Source organism: Streptopelia decaocto, assembly GCF_964273445.1.
Source record: "Streptopelia decaocto genome assembly, chromosome: 5".
Classification (NCBI taxonomy): Eukaryota; Metazoa; Chordata; class Aves; order Columbiformes; family Columbidae; genus Streptopelia; species Streptopelia decaocto.
The window spans coordinates 30,322,318-30,337,909 of record NC_138659.1 but is presented as its reverse complement, the minus strand read 5'-3'; the positions used below and the strand labels follow the sequence as shown (position 1 = coordinate 30,337,909).

The 15,592-nt window shown below is 39.5% G+C and overlaps 1 protein-coding gene across 19 annotated transcripts in view; it reads left to right on the top strand.

Moving 5' to 3' along the window:
• Positions 1 to 15,308, top strand: part of RC3H1 (ring finger and CCCH-type domains 1) — a 61,761-nt gene extending 46,453 nt beyond the window's left edge. For 11 of the 19 annotated variants that reach the window (XM_082054258.1, XM_082054245.1, XM_082054241.1 and 8 more), the window contains 6 exons: positions 1,904 to 2,114; positions 3,163 to 3,253; positions 3,380 to 3,515; positions 5,528 to 5,698; positions 6,270 to 6,385; positions 7,598 to 15,308. In XM_082054258.1, the coding sequence (XP_081910384.1) occupies positions 1,904 to 2,114; positions 3,163 to 3,253; positions 3,380 to 3,515; positions 5,528 to 5,698; positions 6,270 to 6,385; positions 7,598 to 7,751 (879 nt within the window). In that variant the 3' untranslated portion in view covers positions 7,752 to 15,308. The remainder of the gene's footprint in view (positions 1 to 1,903; positions 2,115 to 3,162; positions 3,254 to 3,379; positions 3,516 to 5,527; positions 5,699 to 6,269; positions 6,386 to 7,597) is intronic. The other 8 variants (XM_082054246.1, XM_082054244.1, XM_082054257.1 and 5 more) reach the window with 5 other exon arrangements.
• The last annotated feature ends 284 nt before the right edge of the window (positions 15,309 to 15,592 follow it).

Here is a 15,592-nt window from a genome sequence, read left to right as displayed (position 1 = left end):
CATCTCCTTTTGCTCTCTGTCATACACAGTGTGTTTGCTCTGAGTCACAACACTGTCACATTTGACCTGGGGAAGTACTGAGATTATTCAGAATCAGCTTATTGCTGTCCAAGTGGCAGCGCTCAGGAACCAGCAAACAGCTCTCGTCTTTCATCCCCGCTGCTAGAAAACCGTGCAAACAAACTGGAACTCAATTAAGAGAGGTAATAGGGTTCTGGAGAAGCAGCCTCCCTTTTCATTGCTAAACTAAATGTTGTTCTGCCCCAGAGGTAGTTTTTGGATAAGCAAATAGGATCTCTGCTGCTCTTCAGTTTTTCTCTCCTCACAGGAAAAAATTCTCAGGAGACCTTCACTGCAGATGGCAAGTGAACTAATTCTTCCTTTTTTTGTTGTTCATAAGATATTCCTTTTTTCAAGCATAAAAATAGTATCATCTGAGAGTGCATAGTGCTGCATTTTATGCAGATGGCTTTGCAACTTCACTACATTCTTCCTCCCCCACTTAGTAAACAGAAATAAATTACAATTACTACTAGCATCCTAGAGACTTGAGATCAAAGTGTCATTTTGTTTCAGAATTCTGAAGTAGATGCTGTCTAATGCCTTTTCCAGTTTCAATATATTGCATTTCTTAACTTCCACCTCAGTTGTGAGCCATTTCACCCCTTTATTCCTGCCCTAGCTCTGTTATTTTGTCTGTTTCTAGCAATCCTTTATCCTCACTGAAAGCTTATGGAGTTTTAATTTTGGACCATACTGAAGTGTTTGGCTTTCAGCCAGTCCTCTTTGTGTTGTAGCCCCACTTACCTTGTTCTTTCTGCTGTACATAGCACTGTGCTACAGTTTTATTCCTTTAGCAAAGTCTTAACTTGATTTTTGGCAATTCTTACTGTGTTAACGTTTTCTGGCAGCCAGCAGATAGCTTTCCGATTTAACTAAGCACTTTTTCTTAGTGAGTCTGTTTATTTCTGCTAATGCTTTGTGTTTATCTGGATGTGGTGATTATTTGAGGGGAGTGTATTTTTTGTGTGTTTCTTTTGTGTTGACGAAACTTTTTTTAAATATATTTTTGTTCTTGGTAACAACACACTGACTTGTTTAACTTACTCCAGGTGACTTCTCCCATAACTGGCCTAACTTCAGCTCAGGAAAAGTTTTGTTAGAAATCTTTATGATAACCTGTTGTTTCTTCTTTTAAGTAATTTAAGTCAAATTGACTTATCATGCTAAATCCAGCTTGGTTTATGTGCACATCTTTTCCTTTGTGACGGCTTGGCAAACTTCTTTGAGTAGAGAGAAAATATTTCATCTGTTCATTTGCTAACCCAGTCTGAAGCTGAGTTAGAAACCAGGATGTTACAAGCAGTTCTACTGCTTAATGAACAATGTGTCTGAAAAGATGTACTAGGCATGTCCAAGCAAGCGCTGTACTGAATAATTCCCATTTTGAGTCACCTCTAGGCTGGTAGGTGTTATAGTTCTTAACACTGGCCTTCAGATAAATTTCTTCTGGACTTTGAAAGGAGTATGTGTTCCTCAGAGATGCCTGCTGATCTCTTCTTTGACTTTATTCTGCAGGGTTTTTTTTTCCCCTTCTGTTCCATTAGATTTTCTGTCTTAATTTCCTTTTGCTGTTGCTCCCTTCTCTTAGACTTGTTCACAATTATGCAAGTGTTTCACAGTGGTGGTAGTAATGATCATCTGAAGTTACACCATTAAAGAGACATCAACTCTAACAGTGGAGTTACAAACTGAAAAATAGGAAGACTAGTTGAAGAATGAAGGGAATAGAGAATACAAGAGAGATTTACTGTACTGATACCAGCTTGTTGTAAAAGGAATGTGGGTTTTTGGCTTTGTTTCTGAGTAAGCTTTTTGACTGCGTCTTCTGTATCTTGTCTAGAACGTGGAGAGTAAAGCCATGCGTGACCAGCGATTAGACATGCAGAGGAGAGCGGCAGAGACTGGTGACGATGACCTCATTCCGTTTGGAGACCGGCCAACTGTGTCGAGATTTGGGGCCATCTCTCGTACTTCCAAAGCGATGTACCAGAATTCAGGTCCGATGCCGGCCATGGCGGTTCAGGGAGCTACCACCAAATCGATCATTTCAGGTACGGTGTGTGCTCTTGGATTTTGTGATTTTCTTTAGTGCTATACAGTGTAGCACAAGTTGAAGACAACCCCTGTAAACTTAATTCTTGTTTCAGAAATCTAAAAATGTATGTTATGCCACTAAAAATAACTCCAGGTAGGGCTACCCTGAGAAACCTGAAGAAAAAGGCTGCCACTGCTTCCTGCTCCAAGGACAGGTTTTGCACATGTAGTGTTGTTTGTTGCTGTTTAGAAAAAGTTATTTTGTTCTGCTGGTCCCTCTGAGATGAGGCTTCTTTTAAATCTGTTGTAGAATGCAGAAACTTACCGCTTTCTCAAATATATAATGCAAAACCGTCATAACAAAGTACTGCACTTCACTCCTACTTTATGGGTAGTTGCTGCTGCGAGCTTAGTGTGGCCATTGTTTTATGGAGTGGTTTGTTCTCTACACATCTGTTTTCTAATCACACGTATAGTGTGGCTGTATGTCTTACTCCAAAAGGTAATCTCTTTCTTGAGGTGTGCTGAATAATCTTAAGAAAATACTTCATTATATTCCCCCCAAACTTCCTTCTAGATTTTTTTCAGCAGTTAACTGCTGGAAACAAAACAAAAACTCATTTGCTTAATTCAAACAGTAACTTTCTAGGCTTTCTAGCTTTCCTGATAGCTTAATCTTTGAACTGGTGCTGACTAGGTGTCTCACAGTTATTCATCAACTCTTGAGTCTTTTAGCAACTTGAGTAATTGCTCTCATGGCAGCTGTAAGCTTGTTTTTAGTCCCTGTCTCTCTGAGTGCCTGAGCTCCTTCCCAGTCTGGACTCTGGAAGGCTGTAGCAGATCTTGTTGGATGTGTAGGAAGAGTCGTGCATAGTGCATGTCAGACTGGTCACACATAGCATTTTTGTGTTTGTTGCAGCAGAAGAAATGCTAGACATCCTTTCTCTTAGGGGGATGATGTTTCTGGTTATTCTTTAATTTCTGCCCAGCACTGTGTGGTGGTTGAACTACTTAAAGGATAGTTTTGTAGTAATGTGACATGGTTTTCTTTCTGTTCACTGGCAGACTACAATCCTTATGGAACTCACAGTGGCTGGGGAGGCTCTCCGTATTCTCCTCATCAAAATATACCTTCTCAGGGACGTTTCAATGACAGGTAGAATTGTTTTATTTTTCCTTTGCCTTTTTCTAAACTTTCTTACTTTCTTTCTGTGCAAGCTGAGCCAAGTTGTTTTTGTTTTGGTTTTAATCTAATTATTTTTTTGCTTTTCTGATCCCAAAGGGAGAGACTGTCCATGTCAGATGTGGCTGGTCATGGGAAACAGTTGCCCTCAGCTGAACGAGAGCAGCAGCTGCGCATGGAGCTGCAGCAAGTAGACCATCAGATTAGCCAGCAGACACAAATGCGAGGACTAGAGGTTGGTACCGACATCTGGAAGAGTGGTGAGGGGTGGTATGGAGAGAGATGAAGCCAGTAAAGCTGCTTTTCATGTGTTGATGATCTTTCTCAGACTGTAAGGATAACCAGTAACAATACTTAATTCTGTGGCGCTGGGCATCAGGGCTATGGTGCAAGTGTAAACCTCTGCATAGCACCAGGAACTTCCCTGCGCTTCACGTGCAGATCAACACCATACTTGAATCAGTGCTCTGCGCATGTTTCTCTTTGCTTTTATTCTCTCTCTCTTGCTTACTCCCCCTCTCTGTTCTTCCCTTAACTCAGAGACAAACTTGTGATGTAGGCACCTGTTCCTCTTGGCTTTGCTGCCATTGAAAAATGTCTGATTTTACGTAGAGAAAGCTGAGATCTCTATCTGTTTCATGTTTGGCTTTGTGTTGTACCTGTTTTTCTCTAAATAGTGCAAGCCACAAGATGCAAGAAAATAAAAGCTTAAGATATTTAGCTTAAAAAACTTAACTTTAATATTTTGTCTCCTTGCCTAGAAAAAAATGTAGTTGTGACATGAGGAAAGATGGGAGTCTCCATTTGTAAAAGAATTAGTGAGCTGGAATCTTTGTGTTTTGTTAGTCACAGAAGGAGGCATCTCAAAGCATAATGAAAGAATTGTCTTAGAAAAGCTTTAGGTGGTGTTTTTTTTTTCTCCTAGGAAAATAATCAGTAAATATTTACTAGAAAACTATTCTTTGTACTCAGCAACTACTCATATTAATGTTTTCCCGGAAGAAATTGCTGTAGGTATTAGGTAGCAGCTTCTGCTGAAACGATGGTTACTGAAGAACACGTGTTACAGAGAAGGGTTATTGCAGATTCATTGTAAGAGCTCACAATTTTTAGGTCACAGCAGCAGTTACAAGCAGTATGCATTTTTTAGTTACTTGAAACATAACTTGTGTTCTTGTGCTGCTCTTGTTTAGGAACAAGAGGAGAAAATGTTTTGAATCTTGCATGTCTGCCTTTGCCATAATCGAAGAGTATTGAAAAGTTGCAAAACCCATAAGTGGTCTGCCTCTCCTGCTCATTATTATTGTGATTTTGGCAGTTGTTAAATCCTGCGTGGCTGAGTTTTGAGCCTTGATTTTACCATAATGTGAATTTCTGAGAACTCATTGGTTATTTTGAGCAATAACAGCTTTCAGTTTCTCTCTTGTGTTCAAAGCTGCAAGAACATATTTGAAATTCAGGAGGCTTGATTTACCTGCTACAAGGTTGTAGCAATTTCTTGATTCATTCAGCCTGAGTGTGAAGAACTAGATTGGTTTTCTTCTCAAATGAGCATTTCTGCTTGTAGACCAACCAGACATTCTGTTGTGTGGAGTAGTAGCTTAAATGCAGAGCACACACTTATGGAACCAATTCCCAAATACTAGCAAATTTGTGGAGTGACTGATGTGGTTACTGCTTTTAGTTGGCTGCTAGGAACTTGCAGTTTGGGAATCACTGTGGTCACTTGCCCCTCCCTGTTCCTGTGCTTTCTAATCTGGGCCAGCAGGGAGCTACATACTGACATTCATGTCCATGGAGATATTTTATATGGTTTAGCAATAATACTGGCTCTGCTGTAGAATTTGATAAATTCTACTACTGTAAAATAAAACAGAAGATTTGCTTTTACTCTTTTGTGATCTATTTGTTAAACAAAATATAGTGGTTTTGTTCATGTGCTTAATCTTAGTTTTGAGAAGGGAAAGGTATATGGGGAAAACCCATGCAAATTTATTACAGTAAAAGGCATTTAACACTGCTTGTTTAAAAGTGAAAGACTTATCTACATGTAAAAAATATTTAAACTTGCATTTAAAAACCGTTAAAACTTGCATTGAAAGTGATTTTGATTGGGACCTTGGTAAACCTGGGGAGAGAAGGCCTTAGTTTTGCAAAGCAGCAATGCTCTCGATGATGGCATAGAGCTCTTTCTGTGCTTGGTTGTTGTGTGCTCAGTTGTGTATGTGCTTGGCTTTATGCATTTAGGCTGTTAGTAACAGGCTGCTGTTGCAGAGGGAGGCGACTACCCTGGCAGGCCAACCACAGCCCCCAGCCCCACCTCCCAAGTGGCCTGGGATGATCTCAAGTGAGCAGCTGAGCTTGGAGCTACACCAGGTGGAAAGGGAAATTGGGAAGAGAACCCGGGAGCTGAGCATGGTGAGTGCTGTGGGGGTGGGAAGGCAGAGAGAGGGAGAGCTGTGCTGCAGCCCTCTTACCCTGCCAAAGAGGCTCTCTGGATGACCACAGCTGGGCTCATCCGCCTCCCTCTTCACCTCTTTAGTCTTCAAAACCTTCTGAGAATTACTTGAATTCGAAGTCTGGCCACTTTAAAATATTCTGCTGTTATTTTGTTGCCACTTGGAAATAAGTGTGGTGCTGAATTTGGTGAAAACTGAATCGTCTCCAAGGTCACTGTGCCATGAGTTGTATAAACTGCTTTAACACAGAAAACATTGTCTGCAGGTACAGGCTAGTGTTCAGAAGTCTGTGTGCTGTTACAGTCTATGGTCTTTGCTTGTTGTTACAAGAATCATCCCTTCCTTTTGGGAAATCTTGTGTCCTGAGAGGAGGAGCGTATCTTACAGAGTCTGTTTTCTTGTCTTACGGCTTTTGTGGGTTACACCATGTGACTCCAGTTTACAGGCCTTCATCATCGGTCCAAAAGGATGAAGCCTCAAATTCTTCTAGCACAATGTTAAAGAATGTTTCTTCTGTCCTGTTTTTAAAGGAGGGTCAGTCTTCACTGGATATAAAAAACAAACTGGGCACCACTAAACAGACAGAAAATGGACAATTAGAGCCGCAAAGCAAGGCTCCAGCTGAGGACCTCGCACTGACATTCAGGTAACAGGGGTTTTCAGTCTGTCTTTGTATGACAGGAGAATGACTTAAGCAGGGTCACTCTCTGGTATACAGGTAATACCGCTTGCCTCACATTGATACCGCAGCATCTGCTATGAAAATATTACATAAATCAGGTTTTTGTCGTGCAAGCATGAATTAAGGGCAATTTCAGCTGATTAGTTGGTGAGTGGAATGAGACTCTGTATCAATTAACACAGCAAAAGTATTGCAATCTTTCTGAGACCAGAATTCCATCTGGTTAATATTGGATGCTTAGTAAGAAGGAGCAGGAAACAACCAACCATAAAAGAAAACTTTTATCTGCTGCTTTAGTTTTAAAGGAAAGAAATGTTCCAAATGTGAGAGGAAAGTTATTCCATTCTGCTAAGGTTTATGATGTGGATGTTATCTAGGAAGGTATGGAACTCTGAAACTAAGTTCACTTTTATTTGTAGGCAGCAATTTTTATTTGTGTAGATGTTGGGATTGATTTAAACTCACATTTGGTAGTCAATTGAAATAAGTTGTCTGGGAATGCTGGAAATCTACATAGCAAGTGTTTTCAGGTGGCTGCAAGCATCTGTGAGTACTCAGACTACTACTTTGAACAGAAGAAGCTCAGATGTTTCATTAAGTTTGCATAACTTCATGTGAGCAGTTTGGAATCTGGATATTTATTCAGAAGTGTGTTCAGAAAATGCATACCTCTCAACTGTTTCTGAAGTCTGTATTTCTTATAACTGATCCTTGAGTTCGGTGCTGCAGCATTAGATTGAGGCCTTCAGAGCAGAAACGACTTTTTTCCGTATCGAATTCTGGAAGTAATGAAATTGAAACTACTAGTTCTTTTTTAAAAACGGAAAAATTAAGATGCTCCAAATAAGTTAAATGTTCTGGAATAGCTGCGTTGTACAGATATATACTGTACATCTTCTGGCATATACTGAAATAGTTTGCAAAATACAACTAATCTAGAACCATAAAAATATGTAGGTTTTTTTCCATGAGCCTTGTATCAGTTCTTTGTCTGGTAAGTACTTCCAGTGTACCTGGCAACCTATTTATTATACAAGACAAGTCTTTGCATATTTTCACAACTGTTCCTTGAGATGCTGCAGCAACAAATATGAAAGTCCTTTTTACTTAAATGAGAAATCTCAATAATGACTTCTCTTCACCCCCTCCCACTTTCTTCTCACCGCTCCCTTTCAGCAGCGACGTTCCGAACGGATCACCCTTGACACAAGAGAACATTGGCCTCCTGTCCAACAAGACAGCATCTCTCAGCCTGTCGGAGGACCCGGAGGGAGGAGGAGACAACCAGGACTCCCAGAGAGCGGGAGTTTCCCCCACATCTGCTCCATGAAGTGAGGCCAACGTACCCCAGAGTTCCTTTTGCTGGGGTCTCGGTAGCTTCCGTCACGATTTTTTTTCCAAGGGCGATCGGAGAAACCCAGGAGCAACAGCAGTAGCAGAGCAGCAGGTCCAGAGGCAATGTGCACAAACACAACTACTAGAAACAAATCCTGCACATAGTTCACATTAACGCATTTTTTAATTAAAAAAAAATATGAAAATTAGCAGTATCTGCAAGCGATTCAAATTAAATTTGTTTTTGTTCTGTGAATGAACTTTATTTTAATAACTTTGGACGCCTTGGATCCCAGGGCTTAAAAAAAAAAAGATATTATATATATACTCTGTTTGATTAATTGTATGATCTTAATGAAGTAGGTTTTTTCTTTTATTTTGGTATTATTACATACCCAGTGCATAGTTCCCTATCATCTTAATTTTTCAATGACTAAAACAATGTGGTCACTTCCTTAAATGGTTTAAATGTAAACAAGGAATGGGGGTTGGAGAGTAGCTGTGAATTACGGTGTCAAAAGATGTGCAGCAAACTTCATTCTTAAGACAATTTTTCCCATCATAGCTAGGAACTGAACCCTATCTTGTGTGAGACTGTTTGCTTAAATTATTTAAGTTTAAACTACAAGTGACAGAATCTTTGCGATGCAACAGGTGCAGTCCTTTGTATATGTCCCAGCACAGCATATGTAATTAAAGAGCATAAGAAATTAAGTGTCCAACATATATTATTTTAAGGTTGCTGGCCTTTTATTTGCTGTTGGCACTGGAGAGGTCAGCAGAATGCAGACCCCTCTGCTATAGCACAGGTATTTCTGAACCTCGTTACCTGGGGATTGTGCTAGAGAAGCTTAACAAACCACTGAAGGTTGTGCAGCCCTGACTGAGGCAGAATCTCTAACCTTATGTTCCCTCTGCTTCCTGTTTCTATGCAGTTGGTGGAAGGATGTTAACTGCTGATCAGCTGGCAAACCATGTTAATTTATCTTGCATTTGCTGGGTTTTTTTCCCCTTCTCACTTTGCCTTTAAAACACGCTCACCCAGACTCCGCACAAGTACCTTGATGCAGAGGGACTTGCCTTTTGAAACAGGTCTTTCATGGAGGCCTCCTTCTCAGCAACTATTGCCTTTTTCTTCCTTGCTATTTTATTATTAAAAACATAGTAACTTCCTCTAGAACTTGATTTTTTTGTTTCATTTTGTTTTGTTCAGTGATACATGTTGTTTAATTGTAATGATGTTGTGAGGACCTTTCACTGAAGGAGACCAACACAAGAATCTTTGATTCTTGTGCGTCAGTGACGTCAATCTAAAAAATAGAGGGGAATTTTTATTTCTCTTATAAAGTTGGCATTGTTTAAGGTCTGTATTAGAATTTGACACCTGAGAATCAATCTGCAGCTTGTCTGCCTTCGTTCCTAGATTCCCCTTGTATTGGGGAAAAGGTGCATCAAAAGGATCACTTCAGGTACAGCAAGGATCCTGTCAGAAAAACAAATCTTGCTTGATAGAGAGCTAGTGTGCTACTTCTCCAAGTAGATGCTTTGTAAGCATAAGTTGGAGAAGCTGTAAGCCTTTCTACATGTTTTCTTTCAAAGTTAAAGAAATGAAAGAGGTTTAATTCTTGCTGCACATTTTTTGGCTGTTTTGACACACACTGGGGTGAGACCCTGTACACAAAGAACTCTGTGGAGAATGATTTTTTTCAAGTGCTGCTTGCTCCTTCTTGGCCTGTTCTCATTTGTTTTTCCTTTCTGAGTTCGACTACTAAATCGGAAAGCACTGGTTATGTAATAAATTACTGCATTGCTTTGGTTGGGTAAAGCAAGAGTTAATAAATTTTCTTGGTTTTTAGTTTTTTCCTTAACCTTAACTCCTGCTGAGGTCATAGCAACCTTGGGCTAAGCTTTGCATTCATCATACTGTTAAATAAAACAAAACGGGGGGTGGGAGGGGATACAGTCCCACTATTGCCTACCAGTAGGAGAGTCCAAACAGAAGACTCTTTTGAGTAGCAATTATTTAATTTGCCCAGTCAAGGCACCGCGTTTATATACTATTTCACATTGAATTTGATTATGCCCTACAGACCTGGCTGGTCAAGGATTTGATACACATATTGGCTTGGGATTCGAGCTTTCTTTTTTATTTAAATAAAAATTTATATATAAATATATATATACATATATACATAGTTATATCTGTATATATATTGGGTATGTTTTAAGAATTTTTTCGCATGAGCGCAGCTGTTGTGATCAAATGTCTGGGAGGTAGAAGCACTGAACAAAAATAAAGGCATTTTTCAGCACACACGCCCATACTTTCCATATGTCTTCACAGGGGTTTATTTTGCTCTTAGTTGAACTTTGGCCTCTTAATTGCCTAAAGTAGTTTTGAAGCTTGCTCTCTTTTTTTAACCCTTCTTAACTTTTGGCAAAGAATCACCTTTGCAGTAGAACAGCTTCATCTACACCTTGTCCCCATCCATCCGTATCTCCTACTCGAGGCCTCGCATTACAGCCGCTCCCCGTTGAGCCAAGCACAACTAGGCTGGGTTTTGAGCCTGTCAGGTCTGTTCCTCCCTTCTCTGCTCTGGAAATGATGATGAACCTGCTCACAAGTCAACCAACATGGGCACTGTGCCCTGTTCTCCCATCCTTTAGTGCAGAGCACCACTGTCAGGTCAGCCTTCTCCTTGCTTTTAATTAGTTTTACTTCTTCCTGCTGTGTCTTTATTAACACAGGGAGCTCATTTTAGTTGAGATAATTAGTGCAATATTCTAATTTAGGAGGACAAGCCCAGAATGTACCTTTTTTTTTGGCTGCAGTAGTTCTTGATGTAAAATTTTTGGAAGACGGTTATGATCTGTTTTGAACCTACAGATTTGTTTTCAACACTAGGAAGAAAATCTGGAGGGGGGGAAAAAACTTGTTACCTTCTATTACTTGTGCCAGCTAGTTTCCTTGCCAGGTTAAGGATTAGTTTTTCCTCCACTTTTGCTCCTGGAAGGAATTCTGCAGTAAGAACTTTTCAGGTTGCTGGCCTACACATGGTGAATTCTTCCAAAACCTGTGGATTAGAAGGGAGACCGTACTGTTGGGGTTTTTTTCTCCGTTACCCAGCTCTCCATGCTGTACTTTGTGCATAGTGTCCTTGTTGTGATCGGTGTCGCCAGGTGAATGCCCTGTTTGCTCAGTATTATAGTTTGGCTTCGCAAATAGTTTGTTTAATATCCACCAACAATATTGATTTTTTTTTTTTTGGCTTGGTGGTTTTTTTTTTTTTGGCTTTTTTTTCCCCCGCCTCTTCTTGTCCTTTTTCTGGTTTTTTTTTTGTTTGTTTTTTTTTTTTTTTTGCAGAAGTCAAACAGCAAACAAGTCAAACAGCAAAATTCAGTGCATGCTTTTAAGTCTTTCTGGAAGCTGCACCTAAAATTTTCCCTCTTTGTGGAAAAGCATCCTAGTAGAACTGGGAGGACAGAGAGTTCTACATATAAAAGAAAGAATTACAGCATGGTTACAGCAAATAACCAGGGAATGAAAATTAATGGAGTAATTCTCTATCCTACTGCATTAATTTTTGTAGTCCATCTTTATTCCACTTGTACAGGAATGCTGTCCACCTCCGTGAAACCAGTCTACGCTAGCAAGTAGTTTCTTCTGCTTGGGCAAGAAGAAAACAGTATTACAAAGGTATTAGGGCACTACTACTACATTTGGTAGGTAGGTTCCATTTTCTACTGCAGTAAACAACTTTGAACCCTTATTGATACCTGGGTTTCAGCCCCAGAACAGACAGACCCCCCAGAATAGGAAGCTTCAAGTGTTAGGGTAAGCTGTAGTATGTCAAGCAGAGATTCAGTCAGTGTAGAAATGATGTTTGTTTATTCTGGAGTGTTATTTTCCTTCTCCTTCTGTCAACATCTCTTCTTCCTTTCCTGTGACCTAGTTCTCTTAATAGGAGAAACTTAACCTTTTCTTTTGCCCCTCATGTATTCTATTGTATCCTGTCCCATTTTAGGGTATACTTTTTAGAATTTAGATCAGAGCACTTTTCAGACTCGCAGCACTGTTATCCCCTTTCTTAAATTCTCTGTGTAGTTTCTTTTGAGCTGTATTCTCTCCCTTCTGTCCATCCCTTCCTTCCTTTCCTTCTGTGGTTTGCCCCTTCACCCTCCCTGATTGTGTAACAGTGACAGCTTGCTGCCTCAAAACAGAGCATTCAAATGAATTCGCTTAGCCAATAACTTCTGTGAAGTTGCCTTTTCTAATGGTGTTATTACTCAGTGATGCACAAATGTGATATTGCCCCTACTGGTAGGCAAACGGGGGATCTGTATAAACATGGTAAACTGCTGTTTTTCTTTAAAGGAGAGCCAAAGACTTGTGCTTTACACTTTTTTTTTTTTTTTCCTGGTGTAGCCGTTTCAATTGTCAAATCTTTGTAGGATTTTGTGAGTTGACTGTATTATCCTAATAACAATTTGCAAAAGTTAATGATTGTCAAGCCTTATCTGTGCATTGAATTGTGGAAAATCATTCCATTTAGTTGTACAATTTGCAGTGTATCTGGAGTATTCAAACATGTTTTCAGTCTCTCATACATTCTCTCAGCTGCCGGAATGGCTCATTTAGAAAGGGAGAAGGAATGTAGAAATTTTATATAATCAAAGAAGCCTTGTCTTTAAGTGTTTAAAATGAATACCCATTTACAATTTCTTCAGTTACAGTGAAAGATAAATCTGTGTTGCAAATGTGACTGACTTTTAAGCCCATTGGAACTGAAAAGACTTGTCAAACTGGAGCATTACATTAAATTAGATGTGGAAGAAGCAAACTCGTATGATGATATTGTCTCTTGACAGCACGGACTGAGTAAGGTGGGGCAAATCCTGTGTTAGAAAGGGCTGGGAGTGAGGCTTTTCATTGCTAATACAAGAAAGCCGCTTGCATTTTCCATCCTTGATCTAACTTTTAACCTCTTGGAAGTTTTTACTTGCAGAGGGAAGTCTGTAAGGCAGAGTAGCATAAACCCTCATTTCCATTTATAAATCTGGATTATAACGAAGCAGACTTACAGGATAGTTATCTGAAGAACCCCAATTTAGGTATCTTTGGTTGACTAGCTATTTCAGAGCCAATTTCATGGTCCAAGAAATGCAGTGCTAATAATCAGGAGGCTCAGCAGCAGGAGTGCTAACTCATCTTCTCTGTTCTAAAATGGGGAGAAAACCGAAAAACAAACATATAAACAGGGTGCAAGTTTTGTGCTTGTCTGTGTGTGTTTGAATAAGATTTTGTAGGCCTAGAATAGATGGAGCACAGAGCAAGGCTGGGGCACAATGTTACCTTCATATTCATATTTTGTCATCGTTCACTTTCCAAAACACACCCTTCCTATTCCCGTCTCCTAATGTTGGTAGCACCGATTTAAAAACAACCAAACAAAAGTCAGTGTGGCAGCAGCTTAATTTCTTGTATCACAATAAATCAGTTCCCCCGGATTAAAAAAGGAAGCGAAAGTTCTTGAGTTGTCTAAGTGGTGATTTAGACACAAACTGGAGAAAACATTTGCCTTGCTTGAGCAGATGTAAACTCTGAATTTCTGAGGCAAGTGAAGCTGCTCTTCTGAGCCACCTGGAGGGTATAGCCTTGCTGCTAACACTTACTTGCAGTATACAAGCATACGGATTATGTAGCGCAAATGGAGCTGTCCTCAGACCACATATAGTCCCAAGTGTCAAAAACTTCATTGGGGATTCCCTTTCCCACACGCAGCTGTTAGCAATTGCATTATCTTCTGTTGAAATGTCAGGGGGATGAAAGGCTAGAGTAAGTTAGTTCAAGTTTCACAATATTAGTAAGCGATTTTGGGGAATGTTATCCCAGCAGTGTCCTTATACAGTTAACGTGTAGTCTTTATTCTTGTGTAGGAAGAAGAATGTAACAGCTTAGTGTTATCGCAGTCTTCAAGACGCTTCGTGTGATGCAGGTAGAGCCTTGATTAGTAGGAAAATGAGAACAAATTTAATATTGGTTTTCTTTATAATTTTATTTCCCAGTGGCAAGTGTAATATCATGCTGTGGAAACTCTTTGAACACTATGGTAAGCGAAGAGTGCAGCTTTTTCTGAAACTTCCCAACAAAAAGAGCACATGGGAATGTGGATTTGTCTGCATCAGGAGCATCCCAGTCATTTTAAGCTTAAAATATATGACTATAATAATAAAAATTGGATGCCTATAGCTTAATAACCTAAATAATTAGCTCATCTTTCCCAGGCAATATTTGCAATTTCAGTGAGTTTGTGTATGGTTTTAGTGCAAATCACCAGGTATTCAGCATTTGGAAAAGTTGAGGTGTCTGGCTGCATCCAGCAAGTTGGGTGTCTTTGGACAACTGATTCTTAGATCTAGAATTTTTAGGGAAACCAACTATCAACTTCAATTTTAAAAATACGGTCCTGGGAAAAATGGTAGCAACAGGTGGTGCAGTGTCTCTTTAAATAAAAAGCATTAGAGATGATGGAATTATATGTGAAAAGTATATGGGAAAATATATCTGTAAGAAAAAAATCTTGTGGAGTGTTTGATGTTTAAGAAATTATTTGCTTCTTTGTAATGTTAAAAGGATTTTTATTAATAATTCTGTGGCAGACAGTACTCGCAAGTCTTTGGCATCCAAACCAGATTGTATATTGAATGGATCCCACAACTGGATGTGTGCACTGACCTCTTTATTTCTGGATTAAAAAAAACAACTTGGTATCAGCATTTTCTAAATGTATAAAGCAACCTGAGACAGAAGAGAGGAATCCCTGTTCCTGTCACCACTGCCGCACAGTTTACAATTGGTACCTTTAATCCGCAGCCTCTCCGCAGTGAAGCTGCCGTAACATGGGCAAATTGAACACATCAAATGACTTCCATTTTTTTCTAATTTTAAGGACTTCCCATTACTCCTTTGGCCTCTGCTTGCTATGTGAGCAGCCTCTATGCCAAGAGAAGCTTTTCTTGAAGCCAGCTTAACGACTGTGCTGTAGCTTGATCATTTTTTCCCTGTTTTCTATGACTGGTAGCATCGTGTCGAGCTCTTTCCCCATTGTATTTGTTGCGATGGGGAGGAAGAGGTGAGGCAAGGCACATGTGGGAGGAGGGAGAAAGAGTTGTGGAAGCTTCTAGATGACAGCTCCCACCCCCTCTTTAACACCATCAACTTCCAGTTGTGGGATTTCTCTATAGATGACCTTTTTTCCTCTTTTTTTTGTAAGCCTAGTTTTCTTTGATCTTGGTAGTTCCATAAAAGTCTCCCCGAGACATTCTGCAGTCATTATCACCTTTTTGGGTGGAGTTTATTTTATTTTTTTGGTTGGTTTGTTTTTTTAAATAACTTTTTAACATTGGTGCATATATGCTTGGGATAGAGCTCATGTAATTTTCCAATCGTATTGATTGTATGTGATTGTGCCCTGCAGAGGTATATGTAACAAAAAATAAAATAAAAAGGATAGTCTAGGCAATAAAGGAGACCATGAGATTTGTTGAGTCAGGTTATCAACTACTTCTTGACTTTATTTAGGATCCTGGCTAAATGAAATACCCTGTCTACTGTTCTCATAAGTCAATGCTAAACAAAATCATGGATTCTCCCTGTTGAGCTGGTGTTTTTCTTGCTTTTCTTCTCATTCTGCTGTTTTCTTCCTTTCCTGCTTCTCTTCCCTGTCTAAAACAAACCCAAAATTTCTTGAACCTTGATGAGAATGGCTGACTCTGGGTTGGTATTGTGAATATTTATTGTTTGTAACTATGAAAACATTTTTAATAGGAATAGAG